General features: G+C 37.9%; 1 protein-coding gene across 1 annotated transcript; it reads left to right on the plus strand.

Annotated features, from left to right (window-relative positions):
• The first annotated feature begins 310 nt into the window (after positions 1–310).
• On the plus strand, positions 311–1,153 carry LOC138338346 (uncharacterized). Its single transcript, XM_069289300.1, has one exon. The coding sequence runs from the start codon at positions 311–313 to the stop codon at positions 1,151–1,153; it is 843 nt and encodes a 280-aa protein (XP_069145401.1).
• The last annotated feature ends 19,542 nt before the right edge of the window (positions 1,154–20,695 follow it).

Here is a 20,695-nt window from a genome sequence, read left to right on the forward strand (position 1 = left end):
AATCAAGGTCAGAACTATGGGAATTACAAACGAGAAGGTCACTATTTTTGAGATGGCAACTACAACCGCGACAACAACTTCAACCGTGGTAACTATGGTAACAAAAACGATTGGAGTTGGCTCTATGTTCCATCTCAAAATTGGGAAGTTTCTCCTAGGGATTCTGGAGTTAGTATAATACGATTTGAGGATATGTTGCAGATGATGATGAGAAGGTTTGATGCTAGTGATTAGCACACCAAAGAGTTGAGAGGTGATTTAGCGAATATTAGGCAAAAGGTTGATCTCAATCAAGCATCTTGAGTTGCAAATGGCCCAATTGTCTTCTACTGTGAACCCACACCAACCGGGTACTCTTCCTAGAAATACCATGCACAATCTGAAAAATGATGGACATTCTATGTCAGTCACTACTCGAGGGGGTAAGCAAACCGTTGACCCACCCATGCCGTCTGGCGTAGAAGATGAGAGGAGAGGAGAGGATTTAGTAGAGGAAGTTAGTGGTGAGTTGGTAGACAAATCGGGGAAAGAAGCTGAGTTACCCCAAAAGGTGAATCCCATTCCTAGACCACCACCACCATTCCCACAAAGGTTGGTGAAAAAGACCGAGGATGGTAAATATCGATGTTTTATTAATATGTTAAAACAACTTTCCATCAATGTTCCTTTAATAAAAGCTCTTGAACAAATGCCTTGTTATGCCAAGTTCATGAATGATATGGTCACTAAGAAGAGATTGGTTAGTTTTGAGGAGGAGGATTGGATGCAACGTTTTAGTGCCATTTCTACAAGGTCTCTTGTGCAAAAGAAAGAAGATATGAGTGCTTTCACTATCCCATGTACAATTGGGTTATTACACTTTGCTAAAGCATTATGTGATCTTGGGGAGGGCATAAATCTCATGCCTCTCTCTATGTACAAGAAGTTAGGTTTGGGTGACCCAAAGCCCACTGTAATGAGGCTACTGATGGCCAATCAAACGGTGAATAGGCCTATTGGGATACTCCATGATGTGATAGTGAAAGTGGAGTCATTTATTTTTCCGGCCGATTTAGTGATTCTTGATTGTGAGGTGGACTTTGAGGTGCCTACTATTCTTGGGAGACCATTCCTTTCTACCGATCTTGCCTTGGTTGATATGGAGAAAGGGTAGATGAATTTACGATTGAACAATGAAGAAGTGATTTTCAACATTTGTAGGTCCATCAGGCAGAGTGGTGAGCTCCAATAGGTATTAGCGATATCCTACAAGGTTGAGAGTTCGTCTGAGGTACAAATAGAAGAGTGTCTTGGTGTTTAGACACTAGCGGCAGTAATCATGAATTTTGAAAGTGATTGTATCGAAGAGTATAGGTCATTGGTTGTGGCACTTCATCGAGGTGATATTCGGTTAAAACCAAAGAAATTGGATTTATGTATGAAACATCGCGAGTATCCACCCGCGAAACCATCTATTGAGGAGGCCCTAAAATTGGAGCTTAAGGCTCTACCATCTCATCTGAGGTATGTTTTCTTGGGAAAAGGTGATACTTTGTCGGTAATCATTGCATCAGATTTTAATGTGAAGCAAGTACAGTGTCTTGTAGAGGTGTTGAAGAGGTTCAAACGAGCTACTGGTTAGAATATTGCGGATAATATTGGGATTCCACCTAGTATTTGTTCACATAACATCCAACTCATGTCCAATCATAAGCCAAGTATAGAGCATCAAAGATGGTTAAATCCACCTATGCAAGAGGTAGTGAAGAAGGAGATTATTGAGTGGTTAGATGCCGGAGTCATATATCCGATCGCTAATAGTAGTTAGGTATGCCCTGTTCAGTGTATGTCTAAGAAAGGGGGAATGACTATGGTCTCTAATGAGAAAAATGAGTTTGTTCTAATGAGGCCGGTGACCGGATGGAGAGTGTGTATGGCTTACCAGAAATTGAATGCAAGGACTGAGAAGGACCATTTTCTTATGCCCTTCATGGATCAGATGTTTGATAGGGTTGCAGAAAAGGAGTGGTGTTGTTTTCTTGATGGATATTCGGGTTACAACCAAATCTCTATTGCACCGGAAGATCAAGAGAAAAGCACCTTTACTTTTCCTTATGTAACTTTCACGTTCAAAAGGATGTCATTCGGGTAGTGTAATGCAGCGACTACTTTTCAAAGATGTATGATGTCTATATTCTATTATATGGTGAAGGACACCATTGAGGTGTTAATGGATGAGTATTCTGTTGTTGGTGACTCGTTTGATCATTGTTTGAGTCACTTGGCCAAATTTCTCAAGAGGTGTGAAGATTGCAACCTTGTGCTAAATTGGGGAAAATGTCACTTAAATGGTGAAAGAGGGTATTATATTGGGCCATCACATCTCAGAGAAGGGTATAGAGGTTGATTGAACCAAAGTTGAGATGATAGTGAGACTTCCTCCACCCATCTCTATAAAAGGTGACAGAAGTTTTCTTGGGCATGCGAGCTTCTACCAGAGGTTTCATCAAGGATTTTTCAAAAATTGAACAACCTCTATACAAGTTACTTGATAAAGAGTGTAAGTTTTATTTTGATGAATCCTGTCTGAAGGCATTTGGAGAGTTGGAGGAGAAGTTGGTGTCTGCGCCCATTATTATCTCCCCGGATTGGAGCAAACCATTTGAGGTGATGTGTGATGCTAGTGGGTTGCTCTTGGTGTAGTATTGGGACAAAGAAAGGATAAAATCCTTCACCCCATTTATTATGCCAATTAGGCCCTTAATGAAGCTCAAAAGAATTATACTTTAACTGAACAAGAACTCCTGAAATTTTGCTCCTATTTGTTTGGCACAAAAGTCATAATGCATACTGATCATTCTGGTTTGAGATATTTGGTGGCAAAGAAGGATGCGAATCCAAGGTTGATTAGGTGGGTATTACTGTTTCAAGAATTTGAATTTGAAGTGAAAGATAGAAAAGGGACCGAAAATCAAGTTGCTGATCACTTGTCCCGATTAGAGGATGAAGTTATGCTAGAGATGGGTAAAAAGGCTAAAATTTATGATATTTTTCCTGATGAGCATGTTTTGATCGTTTCTCATGACTTGATTCCATAGTTCACTGATTTTACAAATTATTTAGATAGTGATATAGTACCATCAGACTTTTCCTTTCATCAAAGGAAAAACTTCATGCATGATGTGAAAAAGTTCTTTTGGGATGAGCCATATTTGAATAGGAGTTGTGTTGATGGTCTTATTCGCCGTTGTGTGCCAAAAGTTGAGATGTTAAGTGTTTTGGAAGCATACCACTCCTCGCTTGTGGGTGGGCATCATAGTGGTATCCGTACTGCCCATAAAATCTTGCAATGTGGCCGGCCAACAATCAACCAAGATGCTCATGAGTTCACCAAGGCATGTGATAGGTGCCAAAGAGATTAAGGCATTTCTAGAAGGCAAGAGCTCCCTTTAAATCCCATTCCTGTAATTGAGTTGTTTGATGTGTGGGACATTGACTTCATGGGCCCTTTTGTGAGTTCCCATATTCTTGTGGCGGTGGATTATGTGTCAAAATGGGTGGAAGCCATAGCACTTGCAAACAATGAAGGGAAGAGTGTCATCCCATTCTTGAAAAAGAACATATTTTCCAGATTTGGCACCCGTAGGGCCATTATTAGTGATGGAGAGTCCTACTTTTGCGAAAAGTTATTCAAAGGTTTGTTGGAGAAATATGGGGTTTGCCACAACGTAGACACTCCTTACCATCCTCAGACTAGTGGGTAAGTTGAGGTGTCAAAAAAAGAAATCAAGCAAATTCTGGCGGAAATGGTGAATACTAGTAGAATGGATTGGTTAAGGAGGCTTGATGATGCTTTTTGGGCCTATCAGACAGCATAAAAGACTCTCATAGGTATGTCTCCTTAACAACTTGTATATGGGAAGGATTTTCACTTACCAAGTTAAAGCACAAGGCCATGTGGGCGATGAAGAAACTGAAGATGGATTGGAATGAAGCTACGGAACAAAGATTAAATGAGTTGAATGATCTTGATGAGTTTCTCTTGAAGGCGTATGAAAATTCAGCCCTCTAAAAATAAAATATGAAGAACTACCATGACCGAAAGATTGAAAAGCGCGAATTTGCGCTTGCGGATTTGGTACTTTTGTTCAACTCTAAGTTGCGCTTGTTTTAGGGCAAACTCAAGTCCAAATGGACTGGTCCATTCATGATCACTCAAGTGTTCCCTCATGATGCAGTTGTGTTGGAGAACAAGGAGGGTGCACGGTTCAAGGTAAATGGGCAAAGAATAAAAATCTACCTTGGGCATGCTGACAATGCGATTGAAGTGGTTGAGGCATACCATCTTGATGAAGTATGAGTAATCAAGATTCTTGCATCGTGCCACGACGTTAAATCAAACACTGATTGGGAGACAACCCAATATTTATCCTCTAGCCATTACTAGGTTTTTCTTCTCTTAGTAGGAATAGTCGCATTATTTCAATTTTTACTTATTGTCCTGTGTAAATTTTATTTTATTTCTTTCAAGTCTGTTGGATAAAGAGTAGTTTAGGGTCCGTGCCTAAAAAGTATCCAGAAAACACAATAAGAATGGCTTATTGGGTGCTAAATGTGCAGGGACCGAATCATCAGAAATCTGCAAAAATTAGTCTGGTGCACAAATCGACGGACCAATCGACGGGTCGTTGTCCCATCAACGACGGACCGTTGATGAGGTCCGTGGATCCCAGGTTTTTTTTTCAATATTGTCTATGTTAGGGCACAATTGAGGGAGCACTCGATGGACCGTCGATTGACTTACGATCCATCGATGGGGAATCGTAAGTTCCCCTGATCCAAGGAACCTCCCCGACCCGGCCGACTGTATAATGAATTTAAACTTTTCAGTTATTTTCCCACCTTTTCAAATTCTCCACCAAACCATTTCCCTCCCCATATCTCCTTACTTCCCTTACTCATTTACACACTAGTTCACCCCTAATCCTCTTTGATTTCATATTCTCTCATCATCTCCACATTCCCAAAACCCTCATTCCCCGAATTCCCATCATTTTCTTTCATATTTCCGATCAGTGTTCGAAGGCGGCCTTAGTGTTGATCATTGCAAAGTTCGTCCTTACAATCACTCCACTACAGAATACAGGTATGTCCTTCTCATCTGCTCCCTAATCTTATGACATTTGTTTGGAAACTGAAGTTCTAGCATGTGGGTCTTTACTTAGGGACAACCCAGCCTGATTTAACTGTAATTTGAGAGTTTCTTGTCCCTTTGAATGATAGCAAATATATGGGGTGGGGTGAAATGAATTCTGAATTGGATAGTTTTGTAGTTCTCCGACTTAGGGTTTTTTAGTCTTTTAGAATCTACTATTGCAATTGGAATAATCGAAGCCCTAGGAATGACGAAATGGTGTATTGATTTCTATAGAACATGTTATTAATTGATGTGCTTGAATTTGTGTATGTGTGGGGTGCAAAGGGTGTAGAAACAACTTTGTCTCTGACCAACAATCGAGACCCCGTCAACGGACCATTGGTCAATCGACGGACCGTCAATAGCCACATCTCGACCTAGGTTAACTCTGGAACGACAGACCGTCCTGCACTTCCGTCATTTCTAACAGAATCTTTGTCTCTAAAGCTTTCCAAAATCTTGTCTAAGTGTCCAACGACAGAAGTGGACTATGATCTGTGGGTTTATCGATGGGCCGTCCTGTACGTCTGTCGTTTCTAACTGCAACTACAGTGGAGTTATAAATTTTGAAATGTACTAAGTGTCCACCGAAAGACCCTATTGACAGACCGTCTTTCCATCCAAGGACCGTCGATGGTGCCCGTCGGTTAGTTCTGCACTTCACTGCGTTTTCTGTTCCAACTTTGGTGTTTGCTTTTTTCGAGAGTGTAAATAATTATACTGGAACTAATAACCCTCATTTACAGGTACGAATGGCCCCAAGCCCGATTTTGTCTACTCTCAAAGACGATCCAAGTCCGTCGCCCTTTCACACCAGTTGGTGATTTCTTCGTCGGACGATGGGACTGATCTAGAATATGTGTCACCAGGCACCCAGACATCGACACCTGCTGCTAGGAGCACTCAACGCACAACAATGTGGCGTCTGGCGTAGTCACTACTACTAGTTTGATGAGGAGCGCACACTGATCGGCACACCGTCTGGGTCTGTCGTGGGTTCTAAGAGAGCACCTGGCTCCGAGGAGGTTTTCGAGTCTTAGTAGGCCCATTCTTCAGGATCGCATGGTGCCACTGTTCCTACTACACCTACCTCCTCTTCCTCATGTGATGATGCTGATAGTGTGGATTCTACTACAGCACCCCTAGTCGACGTCCCTGCATCGGTTACTGATCTGCCCAACCCCTGGTGCATAAAAGGCCAATACCAAGTTTATAGAGATGCTAAGCTGCTCAATGATAAAGGGGTCATGACTCGGACTCTGACAGTCGGGCGGCGGGTTCTTATAGGGAGTCTCCACACGGTCCCTGCTATACATGATCTCTTTACCCGCCATCAGTTTGAGTGGATGACTAGGAGCGTGGGACGCTACAGTGAGGAGTTGGTGCAGATTTCTATGATTCTTATGTAGCGACTCTCTGGGCTTCTTTGGATGGGTAGTCTAATCTCGCCAAATAGGCAGCACTTTCCCATGTTTGAGACCATGGCCGCAGGGTGGATATCTCTTTGCCCACCATTTGGCATTTTTTATACGGTGCTGATACAGATGTCACCGGGGACTCTCTCACCCCCGAGTTCGACTACCATTGGAAACTTATTAAGGAGGGTCATTTCCAACGAGACAAGGTTGTGAGAGAGACTACCAAGAGGTGGATAGCCCAGCACATTACCGTGGATCGTGAGGGTGCGGACTGGGTGTTGCATCCCAAAAGCCTTATCAAGAAGGCCAACCTCACATTTGCTGCCAAGTTCATCTGGCTAAGTCCGCCACTGCCTATCCCCCACAACTGCTGACAACATTCTTACATGGGATAGAGCAGTTTTGGTTGTTGCTATGGTTGTGGGGTTCGAGGGTGATTTTTCGAGGTTGTTGCTGGCAGTCATCCATGAGAGGGCCTTTAAGGCCTCAATCACTTACCCCTTTCCCTGTATGATTTTTGAGTTGTACAGGTCTTCTGGAGTGCCCATTTGGCACATTCATGTTCTCAAGACTCCTACTGAAACAGTGGACATTGGTTTCATCCAGAATGAGGCCAATAAGGTGGCACCCAACAGAGGGTCCAAATAAAAGGTGAAGCTGCTAGGTGATAACTTGGTGGACACACTTGAGCAAGACCAAGGGTTTTATTAGCCAACATCAGAGCCTATCAACACCACCCCAGTTGAGTCTATCCCGGGTACTATCAGAGCCGAGTTCCTCCCAATCTACACTACCAGCAAGAATGGTCCTGATTGCTAGGGTCTAGAAGTTAGAGGCCCAGATGGTCATATTGTTGCATCATATCCAGCCTTGGATCCAGAGGTCCATTGCTGAGGCGTTTGATTGGATTGAGAAGAAGATTTCCCAACAGACTGAGAGAAAGATTCGGGCAGGCCACCAGCGCCTTGATGCGTTCGAGTTGAGAGTTCTCACCCGGCTAGCCCCTACTATAGCTTTGACTATTCTCCAGGATGTTATGGCGAGTCTGAGGGCTTATGTGGATTCCATTCTAGATGTGCGGGTACATGAGACTGAGGACACACCTGCGAAGCTTGCTGAGCATACGGTGCTTAGTGCACTATTCCAGAACACCGTTGCGCCACCCCTTCCGCTCAAGGTTATGTGCCCACAAAAAGGTGAAAGACCACAAAATACTAAATAGTTCCTAAAGATCCACACAGAGCATGAATTGGCTTGTTTGATGGACAGAAAACAACCATGGTTACTGTGAAGTACCACAGCCATTGTACAGTCTCTGGAGCTTCACACGAGCCTGAAGTGGTTCTTGGAAGAGGCTTGAAAGACTTTATAGTTTGGGTCAACTTCAAACAATTATATCTTTCAGCACAAAATGATTTAGGTGGTCCACAAGTGTCAAATTAAAGGTATTTGAGTCCTCTTTCAAACATCACCAAGTTTGCCTAATTTTGAGCCTGGTTTAAAAAGTTATGCTTGTGTGAGTGAAAACCAATCGGGTTAAGCATCTTCACGATCCACTAAACGGGTCGTGGTACTTATGAAGTCCCATGAAGCCTTTCTTGAAATCAATTCGTCAGCCTTTAAGTGAGGTTTCACCCCAAAAGTCACTAGTCAAGTGCCACAATCGTTGTTGCTCCCCAGTATACACGCAAGTAATATAGTTTCTTTTAGAAATGAGTTATCGTTCCCAAAGGACGTATGATCAACTTATACTCGTAACTAATTCCACAGTTACATAGAAAAGTAATTACTTCTAGAGATGATGATTTATGTTTAACTACGACTAATATCCACTAATTTAAAGTAAACAAGGATGAACGACTTTGATATAATGTTTAAGCAAGATAAAATCAATTCCAGAGCTGCAACATATAATGAATGCCATGCATCATATTATCGGCTTCGAAATAACTTCAGTTATCGAATTACTGGTTTATAGGGTTGACAGTATCATGCGGGTTACACACCTCGTTGCCTACCCCAACTAGCTATCTAACTACATCATTGGGCGGGGATAAATAAAATAATAGGCGAGCATTTATATTCCATCATATTTTAGAGCCAAGCAAGGTGTTCGTCCTTCGAGCATCACTCATGAACACTAATCTCCTCAATTTAATGGGTTGACTGAGCTCTCTAAATTCTTTAGTCTATCTAGTTCTCTCCTATGTTCAATTCAAGATTAACATTAGGTTTATTTTATGATGCATAAGCATAAAATAGTAAAACAAGAATATCAAAGTAATTTGAATTGACAACCGAAGATTAATTTATGAAACCTCTAATAATTAACAATCGTTCGTAGCTACATCCCCACAACTAGGGAGTTTAGCTACTAATTCTCTTAGTAATCAACAAAAAGATAGTTATTCATAAACAAATCCAAATAATTAGAAGAGTTAAGCAGATTACAATCTTGAATCCTGCCCTTCACACTAAACGAAAGTCAAACCGTAATAATGGAAGCCCTAGGATCTATTTATAGTACTAGGTAAAGTTAAGAACAAATCCTACTCAAATTAGAACTCCTAGTTAATGTATAAAACTTGGAAAAGTTAGAATTCAGTTGAGGTGGTGCACCTCTATCGCGCCTAGCACATCTAGTGCTCTGGTGTTACATGATGCGGCATGCCACCATCGTGCCTAGAAACCTCCTCTAAGCGTCTAGCCTTGGCGCTGCGTGGTGTGCCTACTAGTGCGCCTCCACAATAGCTATGTGTATAAGGCCTTGGCGCTGCGTGCGTCACCTAGCTGTTTCCATACTTAGCGCCATTTGCACATCTGTCTTTGATCCTTCTTTCTTCGTTCCAACTCCACTTTCTCCGAGAGTTCCTAAAATTACTAATCATGTGTGTAAGTGCATAAATATCGCAAACAACCACAAAATCAAGCTAATAACTAAACATAGTCCTTTATCACCACCAAAACAGAGCAAATATTGACTTCTCAACTGTCTAAACTGTTCAGAGAGCTCCACATTTACCATAATGTCATCCATTAAGGGGACTTATCATACTTAGAGTTTAGGATCAACTTCAAATGATCATATCTTTCAGTAAAAAATGAATTAGGTGGATTGTGACCTATTGAATTAAAGATCTCTATATCCTCTTTTTAGCGCCTTCGAGTTTCACAACATCAAGCTATGAAATAATTTTATTCATGATATGATTTCTTATGAGATGATATTTACGTTGAATTCTGGAAAAACCCATGTTACAATAACTTTATATTGATATATAATATTTAATTTCATGTGCAAATTTAGGTATTGAAAACAAATCTTCTTAATTATTCGGTGTTTAAATCTAGAGACAACATCTTAATATTCAGATATGTATTCGGATTTGAACATTTAGATTTTAATGCACATATAAATATTCATATGTTTATTCAAATTCATACGTCTTAATCTTAATGGAAACGAGTGAGGTCTAAGTCTTGAAATGGACTAAAAAATCAAGATGAATCTGTGCCACCCTGGAAGAAGTATCTCACCCTTGAATTCAGATTGTGTGGGATTCACAGTTGAAGTCGCATAGCAGCCGCCTGAATATGTATTGTACTCCATAAAGAAAGATCAAGTGCAATATCAGTACACAAAACCACAGTATACCAGTAAGATCATCATCTAGATCCAAAAATACGAATGTAAACACTTTCCTAAAACATAATAAACACAAGACAACACACATCAACCAAGTCATCAATATAACAAGACTTTTATTCATACGCTTATTTAAGAATTACTTGAAGAATGTCTTGCACGACCACAGACAAGCCTGATCTACTCAAGTAACCAATATAAAAGGGTACAATAAAATATGTACCAGGCATGGTATGAGCCAACCATAAATTAACATGTACTTAGCGTGGTACCATAGCCAACCATGTTAACCTATACCATGCTTGGCTAAGCAAATGGAATATATGTATCAGGCATAGTGCAGGAACCAATCAAATATATGTATCAAGCGTGGTACCCGATCCTCCTAATGGTCACAGAACGCACATTCACAATTACGATAATAACGAAATATAGTCACACTTGTAAGCACAAGTTGTCACATCCAGGGAGCACCCCTTAGAAGTAACATGGCGTACGCGACCTCTCAGAGGTCTTATACAAGCCCATGGTTATCATTCAACTCATTGTCATAGGTAATTTTAGCATAAAATTTAAAACTTTCTTAGCACATTATATGCTAGAACTTTACTTCAGATATATGTGTGTGTGTGTGTGTGTGTGTGTGTGTGTGTGTGTGTGTGTATCATTTTACATAGTTAAAGACTCTGGTCCCCTTTGCTATCCTAGACTCAACATCATAAGATTACTTTAGGGACACGACCCTTATAACATAATACATAAGTGCAATATCTAAAAACTTTACAGTAAAGACATGACATTAGGAATCCTTGGACTTAAGGATTCCTTTCCTTGAGCTTGGGAATCATCTATCAAGATCTTCACCATTTAACACATCGTTCAAGTATCCATAACCTAGATTTTGGGTAAAAAGTAGAGAAGAATGGAGTTAGTAAAAGAATGCACTAAGTATGGCAACCACGCAAAAACATGAAGGGACATTTTCTTAAAATCATACTTCATGCCTTTTCGAGTAAATCTTAATAAAACCTTTATATAATAGCATTTATATCATTTACATACTTCATATAGACATATTCAAGGGTCGAAAATCATATAAAATCACATATAGAATTTAAGGAACATTTGAGGTCACTCTACAGTGAGCTCTTTTTCTTTTTACAGTAAGCATTTTTCCTTAACAGTGAACATATTTCTTTTAACTTCTTAATCTCCCAAGTAACCCTCTAGTGATACTTGGTGCAGTGCATCACCTTAAGGCCACAATGATTCATTCATACAACTTATATAAGCCAACACATACCCTCATAGAAGTACAATAAATGAAGGACACACTTAGCCCAAGACATAAGAAAATTACAGTAAACTATTGTCATTATGCATATATAATTATTTTTCTTTATATAGAACCTTATGAAACCTTACTCATAATCCCAATCTAAATCTACTAGTGCAATGTACATGTGAATCCCCATAACTTCACACATACTTAGTAGACCTATCATGAGACCACAAGACTTAACATATCCTTTGTACCAAATATAATACTATAGGCAACCAACATACACTTCAATATAGGGCCTTAGTCACATAGTCATATTAGAACTTCATGTCATACATATCATCTCATCATGTAAACACTAACCCAATGTCATGCAAGAGAACCATAAACATCGACACATGCATTAGAACACCTTCCTAGGATTTCTCTCAAGTGTCACTTGTGCAATGCATAGTTGAAGTCTCATACCCCCACCTACACTAAGCAACTACTGTTAAATTATCCTATTTAGGGTCCTTACTTTAATTCCATTATCCATTTTACTTTGGGGAAACTATAGCCTTAACTGACAATAAGACCATGTAAGCCAAACATGAAATTTGGTGTCATGCTGTCACACCAAAGGAGGGTGTCTTAACTGCCAAGGTAATACATGAGTATCATGCTAGCATATTAGGTGATATCACTTGCTATATCCTATGGGGAAACATAGTTATGGAACTTGGAGGCATCATGGAAACATCTCTCTAACATCATCTTTGGGTCATGAGGCTATCCACCTCATAAGGATTATGGTGACCTACCTTCCTCCAATGGGAAGGGACACCCCTCCCTTCAAGTTCATTCGGTGTTAAGCGAAGTTCCCTTTATTAAAAGTCTTTATTATATTAATTATTAAACATAGGTTTCAGGAGATTTACTCCTCATATGCTTAGATATAGGTAATAGATGAGAAATCCTCTCATGAAACTATATCATGTGAGAAAACCTTTCACATGGACATAGCATATGTAAGTACTTATCTAGTTTACAAATACTCTTGAGAACACCTTTCAAGATCCCCTCTATTGACTAGATCATCATTCATGTGTGTGTATACATATGAGCAAACTTTTCACATAAAACCTTTAGATCCCTCATATTCATACTTTACTTCATTCATGCACAAATGTACACGTGTAACTATTGACCCATGCTTTCATATAAACACATTTAGACACTCGATATAATCATACTTCATCATACCACATACTTCACATCATATCATGTAAAACACATTCATCACATATTCAAAGATTCACTTTCATGTACATAGAAACCAAACCTAGGAACTATCCTATCAAGGTACACATGTGCAATGCGTAGACAAGGTCCCATACCCTTGCCCATACTAGTACACCTATCAAGTAATCCTAGTTAAATAAACACATATCATACTTCGTATACATTAGCCTTTCATGCATATTAGTAGGCATCTAGTGAATATGAGATCAACCTTTCATTAGACACCATGACCCTTTACTATAATGTAAACATGCATAATATGTGAGCGTGTGTGTACATTGGTTAACATGATCACATAATGGATATCAATAACTCCTTGAGGCAGCCACCCTCTTATGACCACAATGCACAACCAAGTATAGACCACACAACACAATTTAGCATAAAAGGCAAGAAGATCTTCACATTACATTCAAGAATCCTAACCTTTGATATTCACTTACTCACATAAGGGTACATGGGTAAGGGTCATCAATCCTTAAAACTTCATTAATGGCAGCACCTACACATGATCTTAACCTAAATATTTACATGCTCATGACAATAGTAACATAACCTATATTCACAACTAGAGTAGAAGACTAGGCATAAGTTACGCATCAGGTGATCATTATGACCACACATTCATATATTCATAAATTTTCCTTCAAGGCCATGGTAAAGACATATATAATTACAATAAGGTAAACACCGCCACCATAAGTGGACCATACCATAGAATGTCATACAAGGCTTCATTAACATTACTATAGAGAGGTAGAGAAGTAGAAGAGTAGAGCAATTCTTACCAATACTTTAGCCTTTGGTCATCGTTGACCATTACTACTCTTTCACCAACAATACAAGTATATGTAGTAGCTAAAGTACCATAATTAACAAGAAACCATGTACAAGTCGCTACAAGATCATATTACAATTTAATACAATATATCACATATATACTAGAAAGTAGAAGAACATAGATCTTTAACCCAATTCACTTGAATTAATAATCAATAACAATTTATCAACAATATATATGTAGCACAATATATAAAAAGATCATTACTCAAAAGAAATCATGTTTCATCTACCCTAACATTTAGATCAGGTCATACACATTACACCATTTACTTTATAGACTAGAAGAATCTAAATCAATCTTTACCAATTCAATGATTATTTATTCATATTTTATCAATTATACCTATTTATCATCACATTATACATAAAGGCAGTACCTAAGGAGTATTAACCATGATCGAGCCATATAACAACCATCCCAATGTCAAGATCACAAGTTACTACTTGATAAACTAGAAGAACCTAGATCAATTTCAACCAAGTCTTATTTACTTTGATCATACAAGATTTATATCCACAATGCAACAATGGTATTAAGCTAAGACAGTAGCTACAAGCATCTTAACATAATCAAATTCCATTTTTATACATTTAAAGATCCATGTTACAGTGATCACATAGAGGCATAAGCTAGTCATGTTCAATTATTCATAGATTGATCCAATTGGATCATTCATTAACAATTCACCATCAATATATATTCTAGACAGTAGACATAAGCCTATTAACATAATTGAATCACCAATCTATAAGCATAAGATGAAGATCATAAAGCCATACATTGGCTAAAATCGAGTTTGTGAAAGGGGAAGGGGTCATCATGCAATTGGATTGAAAATCACGTCCAAATCAGTAGATAATCATCAAAACATTCATATATTCTTTTGAAATCAATGTAATAAATAACCCATGGCTAGATTGAAGAATAAGAAATTTGATCATGAAACTTCTTTGAAAACTTTGAGATTAACTCTCCAAGTGAAAGGTTACTTAAAGATGAAGGATCACCATACCTTTGTTAGATCAAGAATCCACTGAAATTTGGTGAAGAAACCAATGAAAGAACATCAACCACAGCTTCAATCTTACCCTTATTTAAAGAATCTTGACAAATCTTGAATTTTCTTGAATGGAGTCTTCTACTTTGATTTTTTTTTCTTGAGGTTTTGTCCTAGGGTTAGAGAGACAAGAGAATGATGAATTTAAAGATGAAATTAGGACTATTTAGTGCTTTATAGAAGTTTTGAAATCCGTTTTATTTAGTTTTTCCTAGTGGAAAAGGAGAGGAAAATTACCTTGATTACTATTTTGCCGCAGCCAAAACAAAACTACACTATACTATTCACTAAAATGGTCATAACTTTCTACTCAAAAACTAGATTGGTGTGGAATTAGTGGCATTGGAAAGAGGATTCAAATACCTTAAACTTCATTGGTAATGGCTCACGCAGTTCTTTATATTCTAAGAGATATGGTTGTTTCAAGGCAAACTTTTTTAACGTCATGGATGTTATTGGATGTTTGACCCTCAAACTCAACGAAACTTGACACACTGCATATAAACACTATAATAACTCATATAAGGACCTCATAAGCTCCTAAAAACACATAAACACATATAAGACACATAGGTGACTTAGTCGTCGAACGTCATAGTCGTCCCTTGACGTTTGACTTTCAAATCACCTAAATATACTTTAAAGCAATGTATTAACATGTTAACAAGCTTATAGGCACAAGTGAGGCTCTAGACACCCTAAATCATTTTGGTGTTCTTACACAAGTAAATACTGAAAAATCTTCACTGGCTGATATGGTCAATAAGGTATGATTTCAGTTTCATTTATGTAATCCTCCTACGCATCCTCAAACAATACTTTAGAAATAGTTATCATGCAAAAATTACATAACTTGGAAACAGTCAACCATCAACATACTAGATCAAATCAAGAGAATGAGATTGTATTCTAACATCTCGAAGGTGAGCCAAGAAGGATAAACAACACTTTCCAATAGATTTCTATCCTAATAGAGATAGGATCGTCATTGGCATAGGCATGCACACACCCTCCACTCTAGTTTATTCTGATTGAGTATATTTAGAGTTACTTTATTAGAATTACAATTTAGTGTAACATGATAAAGGGAAAACCAAGTCATTCTTAAGATCACAGTAAAGTCTAGCATGCCCAAAGCAACCAATCTCGGACTAACCACTACTTGAGCTCCACTTCTAGCGAGTGTTGAACTTCCTCCACCTCACCCCTTATTATGACCCTTCCTAGCCTTCGTGCTACCATTTCCATAGTTGGAGCCATTGAACCTCTTACGTCGTTACGCCTGGTGTGAAAAAAGAATAAAAAAAGTCAGATACAAATTTAGGTTGCCAGATATCAATTGGAAATCAGTCATAGCACAAAGGAAAAAAGAAGAGATAAGTTCCGAAAGTCCTATGGCCTCCCAAATAAAAGTACACACGTGTCTCTACCATTTCTCAAGACTCTACTAGACTTGTTTTGGTACAATGAATTCAACAAACCTATTTCTCTGATACCAACCTTTTTACGATCTAAATCGTTGTGAGTAGCACTCACACTTAAACTCCGATGGGAGAACCAATTACCTAAGCCTAGTTATAAACAATTAAATAGCTAAACCAATATTTTTGTAAATGGACCAAGTTTTATAGCTAAACTCATCCATAGAAACATTCACAAAAATAAAAATCTCTAACATGAAAGTCAGTATCAAAACATCTACACAGTCCAAAATACGGGGATGCAACCCCAAAATTAAAGGAGTTCAAATCTGAAAAAAGATAAACTATGGTAGCCCAGAAGAAATAAATCACTCTTGGATTAAGAGAACAAGGAAGTCATAACTGAGATAGCGTAGCGGCCAATGGACATGTCATGTGCTTAACAAAAGAAAAGTATGTGAAATATCAATAAACAAAATCAACAGGTACTTTTAGGATCATTAACTATCTTCAAGTATACGAAATATGTAAAAGTAACAAAACTTAGTAAAAAAATTTAACATACAACTATATTATTGAAGTAAGAACACAAAAAAACATGGCTCTCAATCATCACCCTGACTCCCACAACAAGCATGTCCCATAGTATCACAATAAATAAACTCGATTCACTCATGAAACCAACACAATATAGATCATTCAACCATGTACCGAGCATTTTAGCCCAGCCAATCATTATGAACTGTAACACCCCAAAAAATTCTAGTTAAGATTCGAACTTAGCTTCATTTACATTTAAGGTTGTATCGATGATTTTTAAATTATTTTTTGGTCTTAGGGTAAAAGTTTTAGTATAAAAATGGTTTTGGATATGAATTAAAGTCAGTAGAATCCTCTAGCATAAAGTTAAGATGAAAGCTCCCTTACCCATTAAGTTTTGATATAATATTACACTTAATGTAAAATCTTAAAAATCCAAGACTCATGGTAAAGCCTAACATAGGTGTCAAAAATTCTAAATACTGTTTCTAAATCCATTTTTAATGAATATAGGTCATTTAGGAGATTTAAGAACCAAAACGTCCAAAAACGTCTAGGAAGTTGGTTCAAAGGGATATTATTGTGTCTTAGCCTTTTTCATAACTTTTAGGAGACAGAAATGTACGAAAATGGGTGGAAATGTAGCTTAGGTGTTTTAGTTGTTTAATGATTGAAACGCGTAGGTATAACCCCCCAATGACCAACCAAGAGCCCTTAAGGAGGACCCCTGCAGTTTGATGCAGCACTGCCTGGCAATGTGCATCGATGGGACAGACGACGGTCCGTGCGTGGCTCAACGGGGCATCGAGGCCACCATCGTCCCACACTTAGAAAGATTCATGAAGGCTCTTGCATACCTAGCTACTGTCACACGTGATGAAAGGGGGTTGACGGGGCGTTAGTGGCTTGATGAGGCGTCAAGGACACCGTCATCCCACACTTAGAAAAATTGGAGGAAACCCTCACCTGCAAAGTCTCAAACCGAGACGACGGAGGGGGGGTTGTCCGTCGACTCACCGACGGAACTTCGATCGGGGTCTCGTCAGTAAGGTTCTAGTTTCACTAATAAATTTTTAATGATTTCATTTAATCAATTAAGTGGTTTAGGGGTTAGGTAGGGATTAAAGGGAGACAAATTAAGTTAATTAAGACCCTCTATAAATGCCCTTAACCCTCATTTAAACTTAAGACAACTCTCAAAATAAACTCTCGTCATTCTCTCTTATTTCTCTCTCTACATAAATTCACCATTAAAGGATACCAAGAACTAGGGTTTGGGGGATGGAAAAAGGGGGGATTATTCATCAAATTATTGAGAAACATTAAGGTATGGGTTTTATTCACCTTTGAGATTTTTTCATCAAAGGGTTCCTTCAAAATAGATTTCAAAAAGTTGAGTTTTCTTATGGGTTTCATTCAATTACGAAATTGAAGTCATGGATTGAGTTGTTAATGAATTGTTAGGGTTATATTGAGTATATTTAAATGTAATTCAACTTGTTTATGATAATTGGTTATGGTTTTGTCTAATTAAAAAGATCCTCTATCCCTAACCCTAGGTAGTGATCTTGACTTATGTTGTATGGTGATCATTCAATTGAGTTGGTTGTTGATTAGATTACTATCCAATGGTGCTATTATTTTTGAATTAAGATGAATTATAGGCCTATCATGCTAGTTCTTGATATTTGATTTAGGTTATGAATTATAATGTTAAATTAGCCTATGTACCTTGTCTCAAGTTGTGATCTAAAGATGAATTGTGTTATACAGATGTTATTGTCCTTGTTATTCTATTGGTTATCATTGTGAAATGATGTTATTCCCCAAGTTGAGTTGATTTATGGGTTGATGATAGACTATGAGAAAGACTTGGTAAGTCTTAGAATCTCTAACTTTACTTCGAATTGTGATTAATTGTATTTAAGCGATGATATTACATTGGAGTATGCCTTATACTAGGATTATAGGGTGGTATAATGTTTAATTTAAAACGTATTGACTATGTTGTGAGGTTGATTAAGGTGTATGTTCTATAAAGATGGTGAAAACTATCAATGAGCCTTAATCTATTATGAAATTCTAAATTGTTAACCTCAGTAATATGAATTGTGATGAAAGGAATAATAGTCATACAATTCTTTTTGAGCTACTGATGATGATGATTATACAAGGGGTCGAACTTATGGCCTAAATTAAATTAATGATTAAATTCTTAAAGACGTTTCAAAAAGGGACTCTAGCTTAGCATCGAGTGAACTAGATAGAGAAGTGTCCTTTCAACCATAGGGAAGGTAGGAACACTACATTACTCTTGAGATTGGAGACTATAATACATGGCATAAAAAAAGGGTCCCACCTAATTCTCCTAGATCTTGAACTATTTTGCCATAATAGGAATACTAGCTGGTGGATCCATCTAGTTGCTATGTTTTATGTTTTGGTACTACTTTGGCAAGTAATCCGCCTTCTTTCAATGTAGGGTTTTATGACACCGGATTCCACACTAGCTCATATGGTTAATGTCGGTTAGGTCAAAATGTTCCCAAATAAAAATGAATCAAAGGACTTAAACTCTAACTTGGATAACCTAAGGGGTATAGCTTAGTCTAGGTAGAGTTATGAGACTCTACCAAGACATTGCACTAGTTAGTCTTGAGGAGTCTTAGGAGGAGGTTCTTATATGTTTATGTTATGATAATATATGATGTATATACATAATGGCCATGTCATATTGTTGATACTATGTGTTGATTAGTTCATCTATGAATATGCCTTGGATTATAATGATAATATACGATGAAATGCAAGACTAAATGCCATGATATGTAAATTTGGACATTGGTCATGTTTTCTTGTTGAGGATACTTGATTGAGTAAGGTTATGGGGCTTTGCTTGGTCATTGCACTTTTTGACTTGATAAGGAATTGTGAGTAGTTGTCTAGCTTATTGTGATATGTTTAACTCTTATTCATTATTGTGATATTATTCGCGTATGTTAGGATTGTAGTAAATCATGATTCCAAGTGTGTTGGGATAAGTATTACATGTTGAGATAGTAAGCATGTTTGGTTGATTAATATGACTTGACTTTGCATTAAGCCCCTAAAAGGGGTAGAATGGCATGCTTTGATAAAAAGTCCCTTTTAGCATGTTTTGCTTGTGATGTGCATTAAGATCTCATACTTAGTACATGTGGAGTACTAACCCCGTTTTATTCCATTGTCCCAAACATTTTAGGTTCCGGTCATTGAAGAGTTTTGAAGGCGATACTGTTGAAGGCTTGGATTTTTCCTTTCATCCAAGTGGGGTAGGTCCTCAACTTTCTAGGGCAATGACATCTTCTAGCTTTGGATTTTGTTATGAGCTTATTGACTCTATCATTTCTTTCCTTATTATTTGAATATTGTACTTTCGTATTACCTATACATGGTCTTGTTGAATTAATGTAAGGGTTATGCCCATATTGTGAAATTTGTTTAGATGGTAGGGACGAGACAATCGTTGAGACTATTTCTATATTTTTATATAAATGTGCAATAAAAAAATAAGGTTATGTAACCTACCTATATGAAGGGTCTTTGTATACTCGATATGAATATATATTATGTGTATGTAGAGGTCTATGTAAACCTCCAAATAGTAAAAATGGAAGTGTTAAATTTTTTCGCCTTTTTCAACCTATGAATGTGATGACATGAAACTAAGAGGCTAGTCTTAGTCCTTAAAAAGGATGACGACGCCGGTACGTCTAGGGGGTAAACCCGGATGCAACAAACTTGGTACCAGAGCATGACATATAATGCCGTTGAGTTACGTCTCTCTCTCTACCACATCTATTTAGGTTTGTATTCATAATTGAGAAGTGTACCACACTTATGAGTAGGAACCTATGTGATGCTTAGGAATCGCTCTCGTTCTTTGAAATCTTATTCGTGCCAATAGAGTATACTTATGTGTGCCTTGCATCTAATCATATTGTTGTGCTAATAGAAAGCATGAACACTCGAAGAAATGTGGCTCGAA

Source organism: Solanum lycopersicum, chromosome 9 (assembly GCF_036512215.1).
Source record: "Solanum lycopersicum chromosome 9, SLM_r2.1".
Taxonomy (NCBI): Eukaryota; Viridiplantae; Streptophyta; class Magnoliopsida; order Solanales; family Solanaceae; genus Solanum; species Solanum lycopersicum.

What these genes read in the sequence shown, in the direction of transcription:
- LOC138338346 (XM_069289300.1), top strand. Translation starts at nt 311, where the DNA reads ATGGCCCAATTGTCTTCTACTGTGAACCCACACCAACCGGGTACTCTT.